The 23,463-nt window shown below is 39.9% G+C and overlaps 1 protein-coding gene across 5 annotated transcripts in view; it reads right to left on the bottom strand.

The window, feature by feature from the left end:
- The window catches only part of MYO3B (myosin IIIB), a 577,608-nt gene that overhangs the window by 170,022 nt on the left and 384,123 nt on the right, over nucleotides 1-23,463 (bottom strand). For 4 of the 5 annotated variants that reach the window (XM_066280402.1, XM_066280405.1, XM_066280406.1 and 1 more), the window contains 3 exons: nucleotides 5,955-6,066; nucleotides 4,850-5,012; nucleotides 3,528-3,608 (listed from right to left, as the gene is read on the bottom strand). In XM_066280402.1, coding sequence (XP_066136499.1) covers nucleotides 3,528-3,608; nucleotides 4,850-5,012; nucleotides 5,955-6,066 — 356 coding nt within the window. The remainder of the gene's footprint in view (nucleotides 1-3,527; nucleotides 3,609-4,849; nucleotides 5,013-5,954; nucleotides 6,067-23,463) is intronic. The other variant, XM_066280403.1, reaches the window with a different exon arrangement.

Genomic DNA, 23,463 nt, shown 5'->3' on the forward strand with positions numbered 1-23,463 from the left:
ATGAGCAGAGCAAGGACAACAGGCCAGGTGCAGAAGGTCACCAGGGTGGTAAACCTCGGATGCCCAGCAATGGGAAAAACTGGGAAAACAATCTCACCGCCAGGGTGACCCTTTCTTTCTGCACATCACTGGTCATGCGGTTCGGACCCTCCCCTGACTTTCCCTCCTCTGGCACGTCGCTAGTCATGTGGTCGACCTCCTTGGAGGAGGAACAACGGGCCAGAGAGTGGCCTCATGAGACTTGCATGCAGGCCCTTGCACAACCACTCTCTCAGCACTAACCCCCAGGGATAACATCTAGGTCTCAGTTGTGTTTCAGCTCCTGGTCCAGAAAAACTGCAAAACCAGACAAGTGGCATCATGGCTGACCTCAGGACCAGCTGCATTGACTGATGACCCCTGGCACTGACCAATCAGTGGAGACCACGACCCTGAAAAGACACACCTGTAAAGTTGATGAATAGTTGGGATCCTTGCATGAAGCCTCCAGAAAGATACCCTCAAGTTGATGAAGGCTCTTTATAGGGAGCACACTGGGCCTCCTCCCATACCCCTTCCCCCAGGGGCATTTTCCTTGCCTCTGTCTTTCTCCTAAGCTCCAAGGACCTTGTGTGTGTGTGTGTGTGTGTGTGTGTGTCTGTAACTAGTCATCTGAGTCCATTTCTTCTAAGACTCACTTCTACCTGTGTGACTTTCTAAATAACCTTTCTCTTTTAGTGTGAGTCTTGTCTCTGAATTCTTTCTTAGCCAGAACTTAAGTACCAAGGTTGTTGAACCAAGATCTTGTTTAACTCACTGGTCTAACACCTGGTACCATTCTGCCACCAACACAGAGATTTTTCAGAGAGAGAATATTTGATTTATGATTCTACACACTGAATTCTGTGAATCAACAATATATAAACTCAAAGTTCATATTTTAAAACATATGGTGGGCTTTGAGCCAAACTGCAAGATCAGAAACACAACCCAGTATCCTCTCATAAGGGGGACTGTGCATATGTGTGCTTGTGTCTGCAGTTGTGTATGTGTGTGTGTGCCTGTGTGTATGTCTGTGTTGGGAAGAGGTGGGCAAGTAGGGAAAAATGCATTTTGAGCTATCTTTTTTTAAAAAAATTTTATTTATTCATTTGAGAGAGAGAGAGAGAGACGAGGGGAAGGAGCAGGAAGCATCAACTCTCATATGTGCCCTGACCAAGCAAGTGCAGGGGTTCGAATTGGTGACCTCAGCATTCCAGCTCAATGCTTTATCCACTGTGCCACCACAGGTCTTCAGTTATTTTTCTTAAGCTGCAACAAGAATTACAACCCTCCTCCTGACACTTTGAAGTTGCCAAGCTTAGAATTCCTAGGAGATGATGGTTTTATTCTTTTTTTAGGTGAGAGGAGGGGAGAGAGTGAGGCAGACTCTTGCATGTACCCCAATCAGGATCCACCCAGCAACCCCATCTGGGGCCAATGCTCAAGTACTGAGCTATTTTTAGCACCTGCGGCTCATGCACTCAGACTAACTGAGCTATCCTCAGCATCTGGGGCCACGCTCCAACCAGTTGAGCTGTGGTAGAAGAAGAGGGAGAGAAGGGGGTGGGGAGTAGATGGTTACCTCTCTTGTGTGCCCGTACCAGGAATCAAACCTGGGACATCCATACACTGGGCTGATGCTCTATCTACTGAGCCACCAGCCAGGGCCTTGGGGATGGTGTTCTATGTTTGCATTCAAATAACACCCATTCATCCCAAATATTTTGTGTTTGAATGAAGATATTAGGCTTTTGCAGTGGCTTAAGAGAATTCTGAGGAGTATCCTTGGAGCCAGATTCTGGGTAGAGACCTCCTCGAAAAGGTTGTAGACTATTTGATTTAAAGGTTTGCTTCACCTGACCAGGCAGTGGTGCAGTGGATAGAGCATCGGACTGGGATGCGGAAGAACCCAGGTTTGAGACCCCCGAGGTCGCCAGCTTGAGCACGGGCTCATCTGGCTTGAGCAAAGAGCTCACCAGCTTAGACCCAAGGTCACTGGCTCCAGCAGGAGGTTACTCGGTCTGCTGAAGGCCCGCGGTCAAGGCACATGTGAGAAAGCAATCAATGAACAACCAAAAAGTCGCAACGTACAACGAGAAACTGATGATTGATGCTTCTCATCTCTCTCTGTTCCTGTCTGTCTGTCCCTGTCTATCTCTGCCTCTGTAAAAAAAAAAAAAAAAAAAAAAAAAAAGGTTTGCTTCAATGGCCCTGGCTGGTTGGCTCAAAGGTTGAGTGTTGACCTGGTGTGTGGATATCCTGGGTTCAATTCCCAGTCAGGGCACACAAGAGAAGCAGTTGTCTGCTTCTCCACACTTCCCCCTCTCTTTTTTCTCTATCTCTCTCTTCCTCTCCCACAGCCAAGGCTCCATTGGAGCAAAGTTGGCCCAGGCTCTGAGGATGGCTTCATGGCCTTCGCCTCTGGGGCTAGAATGGCTCCGGTTGCAACAGAACAACGGCATAGATGGACAGAGCATCGCTCCCTGGTAGGCATGCCCGGTGGATCCTGGTTGGGTGCAGGAGTCTGTCTCCCTGCCTCCCCACTTCTCACTTCAGAAAAATACAAAAAACATAAAAATAAATAACCCCGAAAGGTTTGCTTCATTTGTGACATATTCTGAAACCCTGCTCCTCTCCCTGATGCTGAGTCCACTGGACTGGCCACATTCTCATTCTGTCTCCAGTGTCCTGAGCTCTGGAAGCTGCTAGCATACTGGGGCATGTTTTTTCCAGCTCCTCAATTCGGCATATGTAGGTTGAAATGCCAGGGGGAGCCCAGCCTGGTAGCCACTGGGGATATTGCTGCTTGCAGAAAAGCAGAGTGCCTGGGGAGCCCAGGAGGGGACTAATGAGACTGGAACTAGAGCTCATAGCTCCCAGGCAGCCAAGGGCAAGCTGAGCCACGAGGGCCACCCTGTGCTCACCCTACGGGGTCCGGAGGACCACTTTGGCCACATACTAGCCTGGGTAAAGGAAACTCGTTTGCTGGGAAAATCCCTGAGCTATTCCTATCTATGTGATGCTGAGATATAAGTGTAGCATAGAGTCAGAGAATTCTGAGGTTGGGAAGCACCTTCCAGACCTTTTTCAGCTGGTGTTCTCATTTCACAGAGGAGGCCATGTGACTCCAAGAGGGAAAGGCGCTCAGTTGGCAGGTATGCGAGGTTAACTATCTAGACTACCTGTGCTCCAGTGTTGGACCTGCCGTCGACTAGCTGAGTGACCATGGACAGGTTACGTCACTTCTTCGTGCCTCGGTTGCCCCTCTATAAAATTGGGAATATATAAGCTGTAGTCAAATGCGGCACACAGCAGATGCTCACGGAGGGTTATTCTCAGCACCATCACACACGGGGTGTTTTAGGCACAGCACTAACCCTCCCACTAGAATTCTTGACTCCTATTCCAGTACTCCTGAATTATTAACCTTTCAGCTTTTCTAAATTCATATGAACTTAATCACTGAATATTTCCAAGTGGATGCTGTGAAATGATGTTTTAATTACCTGCTTGAATATGAGCAGCAGACTCACTCCTTCCGTTGCTTATTTTCTTAAATTTCCTCCGAGCATCATATCCTCTCCAGGCTAAAAATATAAAACCATGTGCTAGGAATGACATTAATTTAAGAACGTGCCGGAGAATTGATATAAGCTGTTTTCCCTCCAATCTCCCCTCTCCTTCTCCCTCCTGCTTCCTCACTGAACAGAATACTCCGAGACACAGGAGCGGCGATGGGGCGGACGGGCCTCTCTGTGCTCTGAGCTCGGCCGCTAATGATGCTTCTGAGAAGTTATTTTCATTTAGGCAGTGAGTTTTCGGAGCACTCTGGATTCCTCTTGTGAATGACAAGGGTCCCCTATCTCAGTGAGGTGGTCCCCTGTCATTCCATTCCAAGGAGGAAGCTCTGTCTCCAGGACTTGGGGGTTGGAAAATACTGAAACAGCCTGATCTGGTCCATGTTTTTTATTGGAAGGAAGGTCTAAACATGGAAGTTGAAGGAGAAGAAAATAAAGAGGAGGGTCAGGGGGAATAATTAGCAGCCCAACACTTGCATTTGGTGAGGGGAAAGGGAAATGGATGAGGAGGAGATGAGAAAGAGAAAAGGGGAGTCCCTGGGGGCGTATTGGGTCCTTTAGTCAGAGAACTGGGGCGTTAAACCACCTTCCAGGAACAGGAGTGCCTCTCCTTTCTGCTCCTCCCAGACATGACATCAGAGTGAACATTGTTATGAGACCAAAAAAACCACCTGCTATGTTCCAGATGGGCTGGTGCTTTCACAACCACCCATCCAGAGCACAAGAGCCCAACGCTGTTTATAACATAAATTACACGCGCATGTGCAAAGAGACACTGACGGGCCAGGGCATATGACAGATTCTAGTGATTTGTTCCCTTGGTTTACAAGCTCTGGCTGGGCTAGAAAAACCTCTGGAAGCGGCATGAGAAAGTCTGATGCTGAACACGTGGTAATGGACCTAAAGTATAAATTATGTTGGTCATCTGGGAGCTGGGACACATGTCTGTGTGACTTGGATTTCACATTTGTCCACTTCAGTTGCCTCTATCTTGCTGATTACCACAGTGTGTTGTGATGGCTTGTTTGGTTACCTGGAGGTCAGGGGCCCGGGCTGTCCTGTTTATTGCTATATCCCCCACACCTAACACAGGACCTGGCCCATAGTGTGCACTTGATAAATATTCGCTGATGCAAGAGAGGAAGGAAGAAGAGAAGGAAGAATGGAAAGAAGAGAAGAAACCACTGAGAAAAGCGGGAGGTGAGTGGCCTCCAGCACTTCATGAAATGCCCAGATTCAGAACCACTTACCTGTCTGGATGGCAGTGGCCCCTTTCTCTCTCTTCTCTCTGACTCTTTTGTATCTCCTGGCGCAAAGCCACCCCTTTGCATATGCCTGCAGCACAACCACCCTGCCTATGACTTCTTGCAGTAGCAAATTTAACTGCTCAACATGGTAATATTTGAGAAAAACCTGAAACGAGACATTAGTTATAGCATTACATACGGGCTCCCAAACAGATATTCACTCTATTCCTGCATATTCTTAATATAAATATTAAAACCATTGTCTAAATAAAGTTTAGTGACTTGAGTTATGCTAATAGTATGAACTTCTTGGGAGAAAATACAATTCCATTTCTAAGACTGAGCCTATCTGTGACTATGGGTAAAAACATATGTTGAGGTTAATAAGGGTTTGGGGAGATACCAAATATTCTCCAAGCCTGCCTCATTTCTACCATGGGTTTTATTTCCTCAGCTTGATCTCTAGTCTCTGTCCTCATAGCTCTAACAGAAGTGCTCACCAACAGAACTGACCTATAGCCAACAGAACTCCCCAGGGAGAGGGACCTAGATGACTCACAGAGATCTAATTTCTGCCGATGAGCAGCAGTGTTGCCATCAACACTCAGACTAAGGCTGACCTTGCAGGGCAATTCAGAATGGACCGCTGAAGCCTGGAATCCCGCAGGGATATGATATTCTCCCAAATGAAAAGCTACACACAATGAGACTACTAATCAGTGTATACAAGAAACAACAACACAACAAGAGTCTAATAAAAAATCAATAAAATTATAAAAGATACTCATTATTATCTTTAATATGATTTGTGTATTTGCACTAGGTGCTGAAATAAGTAGCACTGAAAAAAGGAACATTTTAAAATGAGCTCAAAGTTCTCATTTCAAAAATGCTAAATGGCTCTGAAACTACATGCAGAACAGGGGCATGCCTTCTTCCTCTGGTCCTTGAGACCCTGAAACTCCAGACCCCAAACCAGCTAAGATCATTGTTAGATTGGGGTCTTGTCTGCTCAGCGACACCACTTACAGAGCATATCGCCGACAAGAGACAAAGGTATGTAGTAGAGCATCATGGGTAACAATTTGAACAATAAATAAAGAACTACCTTTGTTTTTCCCAGCACCCAGTGATCTAATCTGGACTTTTCCAAGATAGCGACGCAGCTCTCTTTGCTAGCAAGAGTTGTTTCATGTGCTCTGAATGCCAAGTAATAATACCTATAAAATAAACAAGTAAGATAAAGCATTTTTAGTCATCCTTTGATTTAATATAATAGAACTGCTCTGGGCCCAGTGACCCGCTCTATTTTTCAATAGTAAATATTTCTTGAGCATCAATAATGATGTATTAGATAGTGAAAGCTATACAATTTATATTTATTGGCTCTTACCTTCTGTCATATTTTCTGTTATGTGTATTTCCCTTTTAATTTGCAATTCACATTGAATGCATATATAATAACATTTTTTGCATTAAAAACTAAAGTATCTAATCCTTTTAGAAAGCTGAAATTTAGATAGTTCTTCTAGTGAAAATCATATAAAATGTTAGTGTTACTATTATAAAAATAATTTATAAGAAGAGGGGAAATTTGTTGCTAGAAATATCTGAGCTAAGTGCCATACTCATCTGGGTAAGATTTGAGAAACATAACCTCTATACATTAAAAAAAATTAGTTAAACATCACATAGTAGACAGCCATTAAATTTTAAAAAATTAATTTATAAATAAAGAACTTTTGTACAAACTGAAAAAGAAAGATTTTCATCTTTCTTTTTCTACATAATAGAGATATTATGTAATCAAGAGAGTTGATTTTCTGGTTTTTTGTTTTACTACTGCAGCAATCTTGCCAGTGGTAATTATTTGTTCAGTTCAAAATAATTCTATAGTTTTCTTTCCTAGGATTTGTTGTTAAACACCAAAAGACATATTTGAACTGTGCATATGATCAGATTGTTAGTTTTTTCTGTTTTCTTTTTCTTTTCTTCTCTTCTCTTTTCTTTTAAATGTGAGGAGGGGAGAGAGGGAGACAGACTCTTGCACGTGCCTTAAGTAGGATCTACCCAGTAACCCCTGTCTGGGGCTGATGCTCAAATCAATTAGCTATACTTAGCACCCAGGCTCATGCTTGAACCAGTTGAGCTACTGGCTGTGGGAGGAAAAGAGAGAGAGAAGGGGAAGCGGGAGGGAAGGGGAGAGAAGCAGATGGTCGCTTCTCCTGTGTGCCCTGACCGAGGATCGAACCTGGAAAGTCCATATGCTGGGCCAACACTCCATCCACTGAGCCAACCAGCCAGGGCCTTCTGTTTTATTTCTTTGAGAACTTTTGAATTAAAAAAAAGAAACTCTGAAAAAATATTTTAATTGTAATTCCATTGTAACCATGCAAAAACATCACTTTTTTAATCTGACCCTTTCTCCTTCTTTTCTTCAATTCAAAATGGTCTTGTCCAGACAAGGAGGCCCTGGATTCACTCCTCTTCCTCTCCCTTGTGTGTCCACTCCCTTAACCATTAAGCCCTCAGAACAATGAAATTCTGGTCAGCATCAAATATTGTTAGGAACAAAGCCTCAGGTATGTTGACTACAGAGGTACAGTTTCAATTAAACTAAAGATAACATCTAGGTCTCAGTTGTATTTCAACTCCACACCCAGGAAAGCAGAATGACCCTACCAATCACACCCTTGGGAAACCAGACTGAATGATGCCCTGGCTGACATCAGGACCAGATGCAATGATTACCTACCCCTATCCCAGTGCTGATCAATCAATAGAGACCATAACCCTAACCACAATCCTAGCCCCCTTAGTCACTACGATTAATGATTTCTCCCCTATTTTACCCATCTTCTAGAAGCCACCAGGGAGCCTGGTTTTATTGCATTAGCTCACCTATGACTGTAGCTTTGGTGCCATGACTTAAATAAATCTTTATTTTCTTTGGTACAGCCTTCGACTCTGCTTTGAAAAGTCCCATCTGAAGCAATCTGTAAATAGCAAAAGTGGTCATAGCCTATGTCTACTGACTCTGTCCTTTGGGCCACACAGCTGTCTCAAGGGGTAGAGTAGGTATGTTGTCTTGATAATAATCACCAAAACCACATTTGTCTTCTTAAATTATGTATTTTATTAAACTTCCATACTTTCAGATAATAGAGTTTCTGGGTAGATTCAAAGAACGCCGCCAAAGGGTTTTTCTCTCTCCTTTCCTTTATTCTCCCCATTAAAAAGAAAGATATAACTAATATATTATCACTTTAGAAAACCTTCCCTTAATTTTTCTTTAAAACTATTTTAAGGATCTTTTCTCTGCTTTTTGCTGCCATCTATAATTAAATCCAACACCTTGAAAGCTTAAAAAATAAACTTAATTTCTTGTTAAATGATTTTCCTGCTCTTTCTCAACAAGGCTGATCTGTTATTTTGGAATTACTTTGAAATGTAAAGCTATTTTTACTTATTTTTTAAAAAATCACTAAAATGTAAAATATGTCCCTTCTTCCTGTCCAACAACCCCATATTCGTCTATAGAAGAATAAACATACCTGATGAGCACTTGAGTCATTTAACTTTATCTTTGTGCTACTTGATTATTTCACAGGTTAGGATATAATGCTGAATTTGCTGGAACATTTGCATTCAGAGATCCTGGGAATGAATTCAAGGCTGTGAGCCTGTGTTTTTACTTTTGAGGGGAGGTGCAGTACTCTCCCAGGATTGTAAGCGGCCATTCAGCCGAGCTTGGGAACCTGCTGTGAGAAGATGCCCTGTGGTGCTAAGTGGGAGGAGGGATACCCTGGAGCCCAGTTAGGCTGCTTCTCCAGGAGTAGTTTTAGTCGTGGCTTCTCTGACTTGGCTTTGGCCAAAGCAGAAAGATGTGTCCTGGAGTACATGGGGGTGGTGAGAAGAGATAGTGAATCCATATGGGGCGAATGTCTTGGGAAAGCTGAAGTATGGATAGCTGAAGATGAAAACAATCCGTGGTAAGACTACGCTTTTTCTATTAGGCCTGGCCATTTAAAACATGGGCGCCTTTGGCTTTCACCAGCTCTGGCTTGACATGTTGACTGTCCCGTATTACTGGTGATGAAGTATTTAATCAGAACCTAAATGACCAGCACTGTCATGGCTATAGGAGGAATGCAAGGTATGTTCTAGCTTTTGGATCAAGGATTTATATTCTTTTTAGGCACCTGAGGATGATTGATTCTAAGTGACTTATAATTTTTAAATAGGCAGAATATATCCTGAACTAACATATGTATTGGAACTTAATTTAGACTTTTAGTTCTCCAACCATATCTTTTCATTTATGATGATGATAATATTCAGATTTGGCTTAGTTCAGAAAGAGATGGGTAACAATAGTACTGCAAAGAGGTGAAGGTTTCAAAAAACATTGAAGAAACATATAAGTGACAACTCTATAGTAATCAGGTCAGAGAAGTATAATGTGTTTCCTCCACAGATTAATTTTGGATTCTAGCAGGTACCATGGTGAAGAAAGCACTTTGGCTGAGCTCCTGTGTGCTTCAATGTAAGGATGAAACGGAAAGGAACCAAGATAAAAGGGCTGTCAGCAAGGGGTTTCTTTTTGGGAAGATCCATCCCACCCCTTCCTGAAGCAGCTTGATGAATTAATTGAGCGAGAGAGAGATGCCTAACAGCCAAAGAATAAATGTAGAAGTTTATCTTGAGGGTCTGGGCACTTCAGAGCATTGCAAAGATCAGTTCTGCCCTGAGCTGCCTCTTGGAAGTAAAATTTATCTCGCAGATAAAAGCCTGAGCTCTGAGTTTAGAGTGATAAGATCTGTCTCTAACCATGGGTAAGATACTTACATCTCTGTACCTAAATTCCCACAAGGTAAATGGGAACCAGATAAGTGGTTCCTAACTCTCTCAGGGGAAGCAAGGAAGAGTCAAGACACCATGAAAATCTGGTAAAAACTATATCCATTTTTTTCTTAGAAAATGCTCTTAACACAATACATTGTATACAGTGTCAAGGGGTTCACATAACTCCTAATGGCCCTCTAAGCACCAAAGAGAACCTTTACTTTTTCAGAACTCTACAGGTGATAAATTTTCATCTTATAAAAATGTATAAGCTTTCAAAATAGTAAATATCTTTTTAAAACTAGCTCTATTAAAGATGTTATTTTGCTAGCACTGGCCGGTTGGCTCAGTGGTAGAGCGTCAGCCTGGCGTGCAGGAGTCCCGGGTTCGATTCCCAGCCAGGGTACACAGGAGAAGTGCCCATCTGCTTCTCCACCCCTCCTCCTCTCCTTCTAATCTGTCTCTCTCTTCCCCTCCTGCAGCCGAGGCTCCATTGGAGCAAAGATGGCCCGGGTGCTGAGGATGGCTCTGTGGCCTCTGCCTCAGGTGCTAGAATGGCTCTGGATGCAACAGAGCGACACCCCAGATGGGCAGAGCATCGCCCCCTGGTGGGCATGCCGGGTGGATCCCGGTCGGGCGCATGCGGGAGTCTGACTGCCTCCCCATTTCCAGCTTCAGAAAAATGCAAAAAAAAAAAAAAAAAGTTATTTTGTTTTTTGCCTAAAATGTTTTATTGTATGGAACGCAGGCTCTTCAAGACAGGGTTTTTAAGTGTAACAGGCAAAGCAGTTTATAAAAACCAAAAGGCAATTAGAGATACTTCTTGCATTTGTTATTTTTTTCTCTATTTTTTTCACACCCCACTCCCCTCCTGTTTGGCAACCATCAACTTGTTTATTGATATGTTTTATTTTTTGGATTCCAAGCGAAATCACATGGTATTTGTCTTTCTCTGTCTGACTTATTTCACTTAGCATAATACCTCCAGGTCTATCCATGGTGTTACAAATAATAAGATTCCTTCCCTTTCCCCTTCCCTTCCCTTCCCTTCCCTTCCCTCCCTTCCCCTTCCCCTTCCCCTTTCCCTTTCCCTTCCCTTCCTTTCCTTTCCTTTCTTCCTTCCTTTTTTATTGCTGAGAAATATTTCATTATTTCTTTATCCACCTCTTCTTTATTCATTCAGCTGTCTATGGATACATTGGTTGCTTTCCTCCTGCATTTAAATTATAGAACCATAAACTGGAAGGATTAATAAGGCTCCAGAATATACAGTGTGTCTGTAAAGTCATGGTGCACTTTTGACCGGTCACAGGAAAGCAACAAAAGACGATAGAAATGTGAAATCGGCACCAAATAAAAGGAAAACCCTCCCAGTTTCTGTAGGATGATGTGACAGCATGTGTGCATGTGCAGATGATGATGTAACACCGTGTATACAGCGGAGCAGCCCACAGCTATGCCAGTCGAGATGTGGACGGTACAGAGGAAAGTTCAGTGTGTTCTGTGGCTCGCTAAATTCAAATGTGTGACCAAAGTGCAACATGAATATTGGCGTGTTTATAACAAAGCGCCACCACATAGAAATAACATTACTTGGTGGGATAAGCAGTTGAAGGAAACTGGCAGTTTGGAGGAGAAACCCTGTTCTGGTAGGCCATCAGTCACTGACGAGTGTGTAGAGGCTATACGGGGTAGCTACCTAAGGAGCCCTAAAAAATCTGTGCGTGAGCCCACATCGAACTGCACTGAATAGGTATGAAACTGGGAGAGTTTTCCTTTTATTTGGTGCAGATTTCACATTTCTATCGTCTTTTGTTGCTTTCCTGTGACCGGTCAAAAGTGCACCATGACTTCACGGACATACTATATTAGTTTTCTATTGCTGCATGACAATTTACTCCAAAATTTAATGCCTTAAAAATAGCAATATTTGTCATCTCATAGTATCTGAGGGTCAAAAATTCAGGAGCAGCTTATCTGGGTTATTCTGGTTCAGGTTTCTCATGAGATTACAGTTAAGACTTTGGGCAGGACTGCAGTCATCTAAAAGCTTGACTGGGACTAGAGGATCTATTTTCAAGATGGCTCACTCACATTGCTAATGGCAAGAAGCCTTGGCTCTTATTGGCTGTTGGCAAAAGACCTCAGTTCCTTGCCACATGGGCCTTTCTAAAAGGCTACTTGAGTATCTTCATGAAACAGAAGGTGGCTTCCCTCAGAACAAGGGATCCCAGAGACAGCAAGTAGGAATCTGCAATGCCTATTATGATTGAAGCTTGAAAGGGACACACCATCACTTCTTCCATATTCTTCCATTTATTAGAAGCAAGTTGCTAAGTCCAAACCACATTCAATGGGACGGAAATAAAGTTCTACTTCTTGAAGGGAGGAATATTAAATAATTTGTAGACATATTATAAAACCACCATAAGGAGTCTCTATAAATCATCAAGTCTTCTTTTTAGTGGCATAGAAAACTGCTTTTAGTGAGACAAAATGACTTGTCCAAGGAAAAAAGTGAATGACAGAGGTTCAGATTATTATTCAAGTCTCCTGACTTCCAGGTCATTGAATTTTTTAAAAAAGAACTGATTTAAATCCAACTAATGACATTTAATTTTTGATGCAATGGGAAGAAACAAAAAAGAGTGAAGATACCTACTACTTCTTGCCAAAGAAGAAAAAGACTGAAAATTTAGCCTATATTTTTATTAAAAATAAAAATATTTCTGTATTAAAATTTTTGAAAAGTTGAGAAAAATGTGTCTCATATACCTTCGTTGTCTGTTTAGATACAAGGTTCCCCCCCCATATTACAATTATTCTTTATAGAGTCACCGACAAAATGCTATTGTTTGGAATATAAGTGTATCCCCAATAAATAAATTCTAGTAAATTTCTTAGGCTGAAATTCAAAGCCTATATAATCTATTTAATTTGAAGATAGTACCTTTGAAGGAGAAGGGAGCTTGTATTTCTTCTCACTTCTCCTTTCTGAGCTCCTCAGTATAGGTTGAGAAAGTCTTTAGGAAGACACAGAGACTATATTAAATACACCAAAGTTGTCCTATGAAACCTGGTCCATATCAGCAAGAGAAAGGCTTTTTGGTCTTGTTCATACTTCATTTTGGAAGCGTGTGAGGAATGGATGTCAAAGAAATTGTATTAACCAAACATCATCCTTCCAGAATGGAGCCAGGAACAAAGCCTATTAGGTCTCCAAGAACTTCTAGGCTCCCCCAGAGACAGTAGGACTATAAAGAGAGGGCAAAGAGGTAGAAAAGACTGAGCGCACTGCAGCCAATGACTAAAGAAGGAAGTATGCCTGGATTCTAGTCAAGATGGGCTCTATGGCTCCTGAAAGGAAACTTAATTAGAAGAGAAAAAGAAATGTTTAGAAAATTTTGAATTATTGTGTGTTCCTGATCAGCTATCAGTGAGGTTATTTTCTTTCTTATAATGAGGGGACTTAAGCTCTTCCAGACATAATGTGGGCAGAATTGAGGGCTTACACTTAACCAGTCAGACTTCAGTACCCACCACCACATGCAACCAAGGCAGCTAGAGTATGTAGAGAGCACTAAAAGAGAGCTACAGAGAGAGAGAGAGAATGTTCTGGAAGTCCCTCAGGTATTCAGCGGAGTACAGATGGGCACATACATGAGAAGAAACTACCCAAGGCTGGAGAAAGAGCCATCTGAGATTAGAAGAAAGAGTGCCTGACACACTGAGAAGGCTGGGAATACTACCTGTCTCTACCAGCTAGACTGGTTAATTTCTCACAATTCATAGGACAATGGAAAGAGTACTGAGAATGTTCATGCTACAGTAGTGAGGAAATATTACTCCTAAACACCATTCTGCTTCTACTTAACAGGTCTCAACAAGACCCAAGCGGATAAAATAGTTTTCCAGTAATTTTTAAAATTAATTATTTATTTAGACAATTAAATTTAACAGGGTGACATTGGTAAATCAGAGCACACAGATTTAGAGAAAACATCTCCACACCATTTAGACAGTTGATTATACTATAAACCCATCACCCAAAGTCAAATCATCCTCTGTCACCCTATATTTTGTTTCTCTTTAAGCCCCTCCCCTGCCCTCCACCCCCATGCTTCTCCTCTCTTCCCCTCCCCCTGGTAACCACTGCACTTTTATCTATGTCCATGAGTCTCAATTTTGTGTCCCATCTATGTATGGAATTATACAGTTCTTGGCTTTTTCTGATTTACTTATTTCACTCAGTATAATGTTATCAAGGTCCATCCATGTTGTCATAAATGATACTATGTCATCATTTCTTATGGCTGAGTAGTATCCCATTGTATATATGCACCACATCTTCTTTATCCAATCCTCTACTAAAGGACATTTTGGCTGTTACCATGTCTTGGCAACTGTGAACAATGCTGCGATGAACATGGGAGTGCATGAATCTTTACGTACGCATGTTTTCAAGTTTTGTAGGTATATACTTAGTAGAGGGATTGCTGGGTCATATGGTAGTTCTATTTTTAATTGTTTGAGGAACCACTATACTTCCTTCCATAGTGGTTGCACTAATTTACATTCCCACCAGCAGTGAATGAGGGTTCCTTTTTCTCCACAGCCTCTCCAACACTTGTTATTACCTGTCTTGTTGATAAAAGCTAATCTAACAGGTGTGAGGTTATAGCTCATTGTAGTTTTGATTTGCATTTCTCCAATAGCTGAGCATTTTTTCATATATCTGTTGATATATGAAAGAAATATATGAAGATGAGCATTTTTTCATATATCTGTTGGCCATTTGTATTTCTTCTTGGGAGAAGTGTCTGTTCATGTCCTCTTCCCATTTTTTTATTGAATTGTTTGCTTGTTTGTTGCTGAGTTTTGTGAGTTCTTTATATGTGATATTTTTAATATTAGCCCCTTATCTGAGCTGTTGTTTGAAAATATCATCTTTCACTTAGTTGACTGTCTATTTGTTTTGTTGACAGTTTCTTTTGCTTTGCAGAAGCTTCTTAGTTTGATGTAGTCCCATTCATTTATCTTTGCTTTTACTTCCCTTGCCTTTGGGGTCAAATTCATAAAATGTTCTCTACTGCCAAGGTCCATGAGTTTAGTACCTATGTTTTCTTCTATGTTATTTAATGTTTCAGATCTTATATTAGGGTCTTTTGATTCATTTGGAATTAATTTTTGTGCAAGGAGACAAACTGTAGTCAAGTTTCATTCTTTTGCATGTGTCTTTCCAATTTTCCCAGCACCATTTATTGAAGAGGCTTTCTTTTCTCAATTGTGTGTTTTTGGCTCCTTTATCAAAGATGATCTGCTCATATATATGTGGTTTTATTTCTGTTCCATTGGTCTGTGTGTCTATTTTTCTGCCAGTACCATGCTGTTTTGATTATCATGGCTCTGTAGTATAGTTGGAAGTCAGGTATTGCAATTTCTCCAGCTTCGTATTTTTTCCATAGTAGTACTTTGGTTATTCAAGGTTTTTTATGGTTCCATATAAACCTGATGATTTTTTTGTTCTATTTATTTATAAAATGACATTCTTTTTATTGTATATTGTTTTGGGTAATATGGCCATTTAAACTATATTTATTCTTCCTATCCACAAACAAGGAATATTTTTCCATTTTATTGTATCTTTTTCAATTTCCTTTAATAATGCTTTAGTTTTCAGTATATAGGTCCTTTACATTCTTTGTTATGTTTATTCCTAGGTTGTTTTTTTTGTTACAACTGTAAAGGGGATTATTTTTTTGAGTTCTTTTTTCGAGTTTTAATTGTTGGCATATAAAAAAGCAATAGACTTCTGTATATTAATTTTGTATACTGTGACCTTACTGTATTGATTTATTGCTTCTAGTAGCCTTTCTGTGGAGTCTTTGGGGTTTTCTATACACAGGATCATATCATCTGCAAAAAGTGAAACCTTCACTTCTTCGTTCCCAATATGAATGCCTTTTATTTCTTTCTCTTGTCTGATTGCTCTGGCTAGAACTTCCAGTACTATGTTGAATAGGAGTGGAGAGAGTGGGCCACCTTGTCTTGTTCCTGATTTTAGAGAAAAAGTTTTCAGCTTTTTACCATTTACTATGATGTTAGCTGATGGTTTGTAATAAATGACCTTTATTATGTTGAGGTATTTTCCTTCTATACCCATTTTGTTGAGTGTTTTAAACATAAAATGATGTTGTACGCCTGACCTGTGGTGGCGCAGTGGATAAAGCGTCGACCTGGAAATGCTGAGGTCGCCGGTTCGAAACCCTGGACTTGCCTGGTCAAGGCACATATGGGAGTTGATGCTTCTAGCTCCTCCCCCCTTCTCTCTGTCTCTCTCTCCTCTCTCTCCCTCTCTGTCTCTCTCCTCTCTAAAAAAATGAATAAATAAAAAAAAATAAAAAAAAAAAAAATAAATAAAATAAAATGATGTTGTATTTTATTGAATGCCTTTTCTGCATCTATTAATAGGATCATATGGTTTTTGTCCTTTGTTTTGTTGATATGGTGTATTACGTTAATCGTTTTATTTTTTTATTTTTTTATTTTTTTAAGTTTTAAATAATTTTATTTTTTTTAATGGGGTGACATCAATAAATCAGGATACATATATTCAAAGATAACAAGACCAGGGTATCTTGTCGTTCAATTATGATGCATACCCGTCACCCAAAGTCAGATTGTCCTCTGTCACCTTCTATCTTGTTTTCTTTGTGCCCCTCCCCCTCCCCCTTTCCCTCTCCCATTCCCCCCTCCCCCCCCCCCCCCCGTAACCACCACACTCTTATCAATGTCTCTTAGTTTCACTTTTATGTCCCACCTACGTATGGAATAATGCAGTTCCTGGTTTTTTCTGATTTACTTATTTCGCTTCGTATCATGTTATCTAGATCCCACCATTTTGCTGTAAATGTTCCGATGTCATCATTTCTTATGGCTGAGTAGTATTCCATAGTAGTATTCCAAGATGTATATGTGCCACATCTTCTTTATCCAGTCATCTATTGATGGGCTTTTTGGTTGTTTCCATGTCCTGGCCACTGTGAACAATGCTGCAATAAACATGGGGCTGCATGTGTCTTTACGTATCAATGTTTCTGAGTTTTTGGGGTATATACCCAGTAGAGGGATTGCTGGGTCATAAGGTAGTTCTATTTTCAGTTTTTTGAGGAACCACCATACTTTCTTCCATAATGGTTGTACTACTTTACATTCCCACCAACAGTGGATGAGGGTTCCTTTTTCTCCACAGCCTCTCCAACATTTGCTATTACCTGTCTTGCTAATAATAGCTAATCGAACAGGTGTGAGGTGGTATCTCATTGCTGTTTTGATTTGCATTTCTCTAATAGCTAAAGAAGATGAGCATCTTTTCATATATCTGTTGGCCATTTGTATTTCTTCCTGGGAGAAGTGTCTGTTCATATCCTCTTCCCATTTTTTTATGGGATTGTTTGTTTGTTTGTTGTTGAGTTTTATGAGTTCTTTGTATATTTTGGATATTAGGCCCTTATCTGAGCTGTTGTTTGAAAATATCATTTCCCATTTAGTTGGCTTTCTGTTTATTTTGTTATCAGTTTCTCTTGCTGAGCAAAAACTTCTTAGTCTGATGTAGTCCCATTCATTAATTTTTGCCTTCACTTCTCTTGCCATTGGAGTCAAATTCATAAAATGCTCTTTAAAACCCAGGTCCATGAGTTGAGTACCTATGTCTTCTTCTATGTACTTAATTGTTTCAGGTCTTATGTTTAGATCTTTGATCCATTTTGAGTTAATTTTAGTACAGGGGGACAAACTGTAGTCCAGTTTCATTCTTTTGCATGTGGCTTTCCAGTTTTCCCAGCACCATTTATTGAAGAGGCTTTCTTTTCTCCATTGTGTGTTGTTGGCCCCTTTATCAAAAATTATTTGACTATATATATGTGGTTTTATTTCTGGACTTTCTATTCTGTTCCATTGGTCTGAGTGTCTATTTTTCTGCCAATACCATGCTGTTTTGATTGTCGTGGCCCTATAATAGAGTTTGAAGTCAGGTATTGTAATGCCCCCAGCTTCATTCTTTTTCTTTAGGATTGCTTTGGCTATTCGGGGTTTTTTATAGTTCCATATAAATCTGATGATTTTTTGCTCTATTTCTTTAAAAAACGTCATTGGAAGTTTGATGGGAATTGCATTGAATTTGTATATTGCTTTGGGTAATATAGCCATCTTGATTATATTTATTCTTCCTAGCCAAGAACAAGGTATATTCTTCCATCTCATTTTATCTTTTTCAATTTCCCTTAACAATGGTTTATAGTTTTCATTATATAAGTCCTTTACATTCTTTGTTATGTTTATTCCTAAGTATTTTATTTTTTTTTGTTGCAATCGTGAAGGGGATTATTCTTTTGAGTTCCTTCTCAGTTGTTTCATTGTTGGCATATAGAAAGGCTATTGACTTCTGAATGTTAATTTTGTATCCTGCGACCTTACTGTATTGGCTTATTTTTTCTAGTAGTCTTTTTGTGGATGCTTTGGGGTTTTCGATGTATAGGATCATATCATCTGCAAAAAGTGATACCTTTACTTCTTCTTTTCCGATATGGATGCCTTTTATTTCTTTGTCTTGTCTGATTGCTGTGGCGAGAACCTCTAGTACCACATTAAATAAGAGTGGAGACAGTGGACAACCCTGTCTTGTTCCTGATTGAAGGGGGAAAGCCTTCAGTTTAGTGCCATTTAATATGATGTTAGCTGATGGTTTATCATATATGGCCTTTATCATGTTGAGATATTTTCCTTCTATACCCATTTTGTTGAGAGTCTTAAACATAAAATTGTGTTGTATTTTATCGAAAGCCTTTTCTGCATCTATTGATAAGATCATGTGGTTTTTGTTCTTTGTTTTGTTGATATGGTGTATTACGTTAACCGTTTTACGTATGTTGAACCATCCTTGAGATTCTGGGATGAATCCCACTTGATCATGATGTATTATTTTTTTAATATGTTGTTGTATTCGATTTGCTAGTATTTTGTTTAGTATTTTAGCATCTGTATTCATTAGAGATATTGGTCTGTAGTTTTCTTTTTTTGTGCCATCCTTGCCTGGTTTTGGTATGAGGGTTATGTTGGCCTCATAAAATGTGTTTGGAAGTATTGCTTCTTCTTCAATTTTTTGGAAGACTTTGAGTAGAATAGGAACCAAGTCTTCTTTGAATGTATGATAAAATTCGCTGGTATAGCCGTCAGGGCCTGGACTTTTATTTTTGGGGAGGTTTTTAATGGTTTTTTCTATTTCTTCTCTACTGATAGGTCTGTTTAGGCTTTCTGCTTCTTCTTGACTCAGTCTAGGAAGGTTGTATTGTTCTAGGAATTTATCCATTTCTTCTAGCTTGTTGAATTTAGTGGCATAAAGTTTTTCATAGTATTCTACAATAATTCTTTGTATATCTACGGTGTCCATGGTGATTTCTCCTCTTTCATTTTGGATTTTGTTTATATGAGTTCTTTCTCTTTTTTCCTTGGTAAGTCTTGCCAAGGGTTTGTCAATTTTATTGATCTTTTCAAAGAACCAGCTCCTTGTTCTATTAGTTTTTTCTATAGTTTTTCTGTTCTCTAATTCATTTATTTCTGCTCTGATTTTTATTATCTCCTTTCTTCGGCTGCTTTTGGGTTGTCTTTGTTCTTCTTTTTCTAGTTCCTTAAGGTGGGAAGTTAAGTGGTTCACTTGGGCTCTCTCTTGTTTGTTCATATATGCCTGAGGTGATATGAACTTCCCTCTTATCACTGCTTTTGCTGCATCCCATAGATTCTGATATGTCATATTGTCATTTTCATTAGTCTGTATAAATCTTTTGATCTCTGCACTTATTTCTTCTTTGACCCATTCATTTTTTAAAAGTATGTTGTTTAGTTTCCACATTTTTGTGGGATTTTTTTCCTCTTTTTTGCAGTTGAATTCTAGTTTCAAGGCTTTATGATCAGAAAATATGCTTGGTACAACTTCGATTTTTCTGAATTTGCTGATGTTGTTTTTGTGGCCCAACATATGGTCAATTCTTGAGAATGATCCATGTACACTGGAGAAAAATGTATACTCAGTCACTTTGGGATGAAATGTCCTGTAGATGTCTATCATATCCAGGTGCTCTAGTGTTTTGTTTAAGGCCACTATGTCTTTGTTGATTCTCTGTTTGGATGACCGATCTAGAGCCGTCAGCAGTGTATTGAGGTCTCCAAGTATGATTGTATTTTTGTCAGTTTTTGTTTTAAGGTCAATAAGTAGCTGTTTTATATATTTTGGTGCTCCTTGGTTTGGTGCATATATATTAAGAATTGTTATGTCTTCTTGATTCAGTGTCCCCTTAGCCATTATGAAATGGCCATTTTTGTCTCTGAGTACTTTTCCTGTCTTGTAGTCAGCATTATCCGATATGAGTATTGCTACACCTGCTTTTTTTTGGATGTTATTTGCTTGGAGTATTGTTTTCCAGCCTTTCACTTTGAATTTGTTTTTATCCTTGTTACTTAGATGAGTTTCCTGTAGGCAGCATATAGTTGGATTTTCTTTTTTAATCCATTCTGCTACTCTGTGCCTTTTTATTGGTGAGTTTAATCCGTTTACATTTAGTGTAATTATTGATACGTGTGAGTTCCCTATTGCCATTTTATATCTTGCTTTTTGTTAGTTTTGTGTCTTGTTTGATCCTTCTCTTTCGTTTTTCTATCTTTTGTTTTTATTTGGTTGTATTCCATACATCTTTCCTCTGTTGCTATCTTTTTTATCTCATGTGCTTCTGTGGTGGTTTTTTCAATGGTGGTTACCTTTGAGTAATGAAAAGGGTCCCTACCCTGTTCATTGTAGCAAACTATTTTGTGAGTACTTTTGCACTCCATCGTCCTTTGCTACTGTTAATCTCCATCTTCTCCCCCTCTTTCTTTTTGTTGTTGTCACAGTTTAAATTTGGTTTTATTGTGTTCTTCTTGGAGCTTTTACTTGTGGCTCTGTTTTTTTTTTGTTCTTTGTATCTGTTTGGAGAACCCCCTTTAGTAATTCCTGGAGTGGGGGTTTTCTGATGATAAATTCCCTCATCTTTTCTGTATCTGTGAATGTTTTTATTTCTCCTTCATATTTGAAGGATAGCTTTGATGGGTATAGTATTCGTGGCTGAAAGTTTCTCTCTTTCAGGACTTTAAATATTGGGGTCCACTCTCTTCTAGCTTGTAGAGTTTCTGCTGAGAAATCTGATGATAATCTAATGGGCCTTCCTTTATATGTTGTATTCTTCTTTTCCCTGGCTGCCTTGAGAATTTTTTCTTTGCTGTTGGTTTGTGTCAATTTCATTATGATATGCCTTGGAGTAGGTTTGTTGGGGTTAAGAAAACTCGGTGTTCTGTTTGCTTCTTGAATTTGTGGCTTTAGTTCTTTCCACAGGCTTGGGAAGTTCTCATCTATTATTTGTTTGAGTATGTTCTCCATTCCATTTTCTCTCTCTTCTCCCTCTGATATACCTATTATTCTTATGTTATTCTTTTTGATGGAGTCAGATAATTCTTGTAGGGCTATCTCATTTTTTTTAATTTTTGAGTCTCTTTCTTCTTCTCTCTGTTGTGCCTCAAGTTGCTTGTCTTCTATTTCACTAATCCTCTCTTCTATCTGACCTGTTCTATTAGCTAAGCTTGCTACTTCGTTTTTCAGCTCGTGAATTGAGTTTTTCATCTCTGTTTGATTTGTTTTTATAGTTTCAATTTCTTTGGACATATATTCTTTGTGTTCATTGAGTTGTTTTCTGAGCTCCCTAAATTGCCTTTCTGTGTTTTCTTGTATATCTCGGATGATTTTTAGGATTTCTATCTTGAATTCTCTGTCATTTAGCTCCAAGGTTTCCAATATATTAAATTTTTTCTCCATAGATTTTTCCTCATCTAGCTGTGTTACCTCTCTTTCTTTTGTATCCATGATATTTGATTTTCTCTTCCTTAATGGCATCTGAGGGTGGTTTTGTTGATAGTATTAATGAGATTTAATAAAGAATAAAAAGTTAAAAAAAATAAAAAATCAAAAAGAGTTGTTTTTTTTTATAAAAATTAATAATGAAATAAAGAAAAATAAAATAATAATTTTTTAAAAAAGGAAATTATTCCCCCCCTCCTTTTTTCCTCTCCTCTCCCCTTTTTCTTGAGAAAATCTTGTGGTGAACTGTGAATTATAACAAACAATGCCTGTGATGGAGGTCCTGAATTGGGGAAAAGTAATAAAGGGGCAAAAAAAAAAAGAAAAAAAAAGGAAAAAAAAAAAAGGGGCGGGCGGTATGGACCCACAAAAAGCAAATAAGGAAAAAATTTGGGTCAAGAATAAAATGATTTGCTTTTAGGTGTTGGTGTTGTCTAAGAGTTATGATGAGAGGAATAAGAGAACAGAAAAATGGGGGGGACAAATTAAAAAAATACTATTGTATTTAGTGGAACAAGAACTAGATAAAATGGAGAGCCAGGGATGGGAGCACTGCTAGTGAGTTAAAAAGGTGAAGTAAAAAACCCCCAAAATGCCACAAACATAAGTTTGAGTCCCAGATAAGATAATTTGTTTGTTATTGAGGTTTGAATGAGAGGAGATGTAAAGGAGAAAGGAAGAAACTAATATAGAGGGAGAAAAGAAAGAGAGAGAGAGAAAAAAAGAGGGAACCAGTAAAAGAAGAAAAAAGAAAGGAGAGAGAGAGAGTTAAGGGTTTTGGAGTGCAACCCTCATAGAGAGAAAGGAAGAGGAGAAAAAAGATAATGGGAGATGTAACACTTATGGGTAGTGTAGTTCAAGGAGAGGAGAGAGTAAGACCGGCAGAGAGTTAATCGGCCAAATTGGAGGAGGAAAAAAAGTATAAAGAATGAAGATAAGAGAAACAAACGAACAAATATAATAAAATGGGATAGGTTATAAAGTCTGCAGATTATTCTTGATTTTGAGAGGTTATCTTCTTGTTTTTTCTTTTCTCTCCCTCTTCCTGGTCGGTGACTCTGTACCCCAGGTTCTGCCCCTTTGGCACGCTCAGGTAGAGGTTTGCAGTTGATAAGTCTCTATGGCAATGTCATGTATTGTGCTTTAGTCTCGTTGGGAGTCAAGGCTCATTAGCTTTCATAGGCTCCGACAGTGAGAGAGTCCATGTTCCTGGAGCCTTTCTCCTAGTCTTTCCTTCCTCAATTAGTAGCCTGATAATCCAGCTATGGGGTTGTTGCTGCCTCTGCCTGGATAGTAAGAGGTTCAAAGAGCTGGCAACTCCCCACTCTATTTCCACTCAGCACAGGGCTCTGGGTAAGGCTCAGTCAGTCAGAGCTGCTAGCATAATCAGGTGGGCTTTCTGCCCACTCAAAGACCTCTGGCTCTGCCACTCTGTCCGGTAACACAGGCGGGCACCCACTTCCGGGGTGCTTGGAGGAAACTCTCATTCACTATCTGCGCGAGCAGACCAAGATATCCGGCCAGCAGTCTCACGCTCTGAGTGAAACCCCCAACCGCATGGAAATTTGCAGCGCTGGAATTCGCTCTCGCTCCGTCCCCGTGCGCGGCTTTTGCATGGCGCTGGGGCGGCCCAAGATTCCGCTTTTGCCCACACAAAGGCCCCTGACTCTGCCCCTCTGTGTGATAACACGGGCGCGCACTGCTGAGGCACTCAGAGGAATCGCTCACTACCTATCTGCGCGCGCACACCAGGATATGAGGCCGGCCGCGTTTCCCTGAGTGAAACCCTCACCAGCACGGAAAATTTCCACCGTTGGAATTAGTTCTCGCTCCC

Source organism: Saccopteryx bilineata, chromosome 5, assembly GCF_036850765.1.
Source record: "Saccopteryx bilineata isolate mSacBil1 chromosome 5, mSacBil1_pri_phased_curated, whole genome shotgun sequence".
NCBI lineage: Eukaryota > Metazoa > Chordata > Mammalia > Chiroptera > Emballonuridae > Saccopteryx > Saccopteryx bilineata.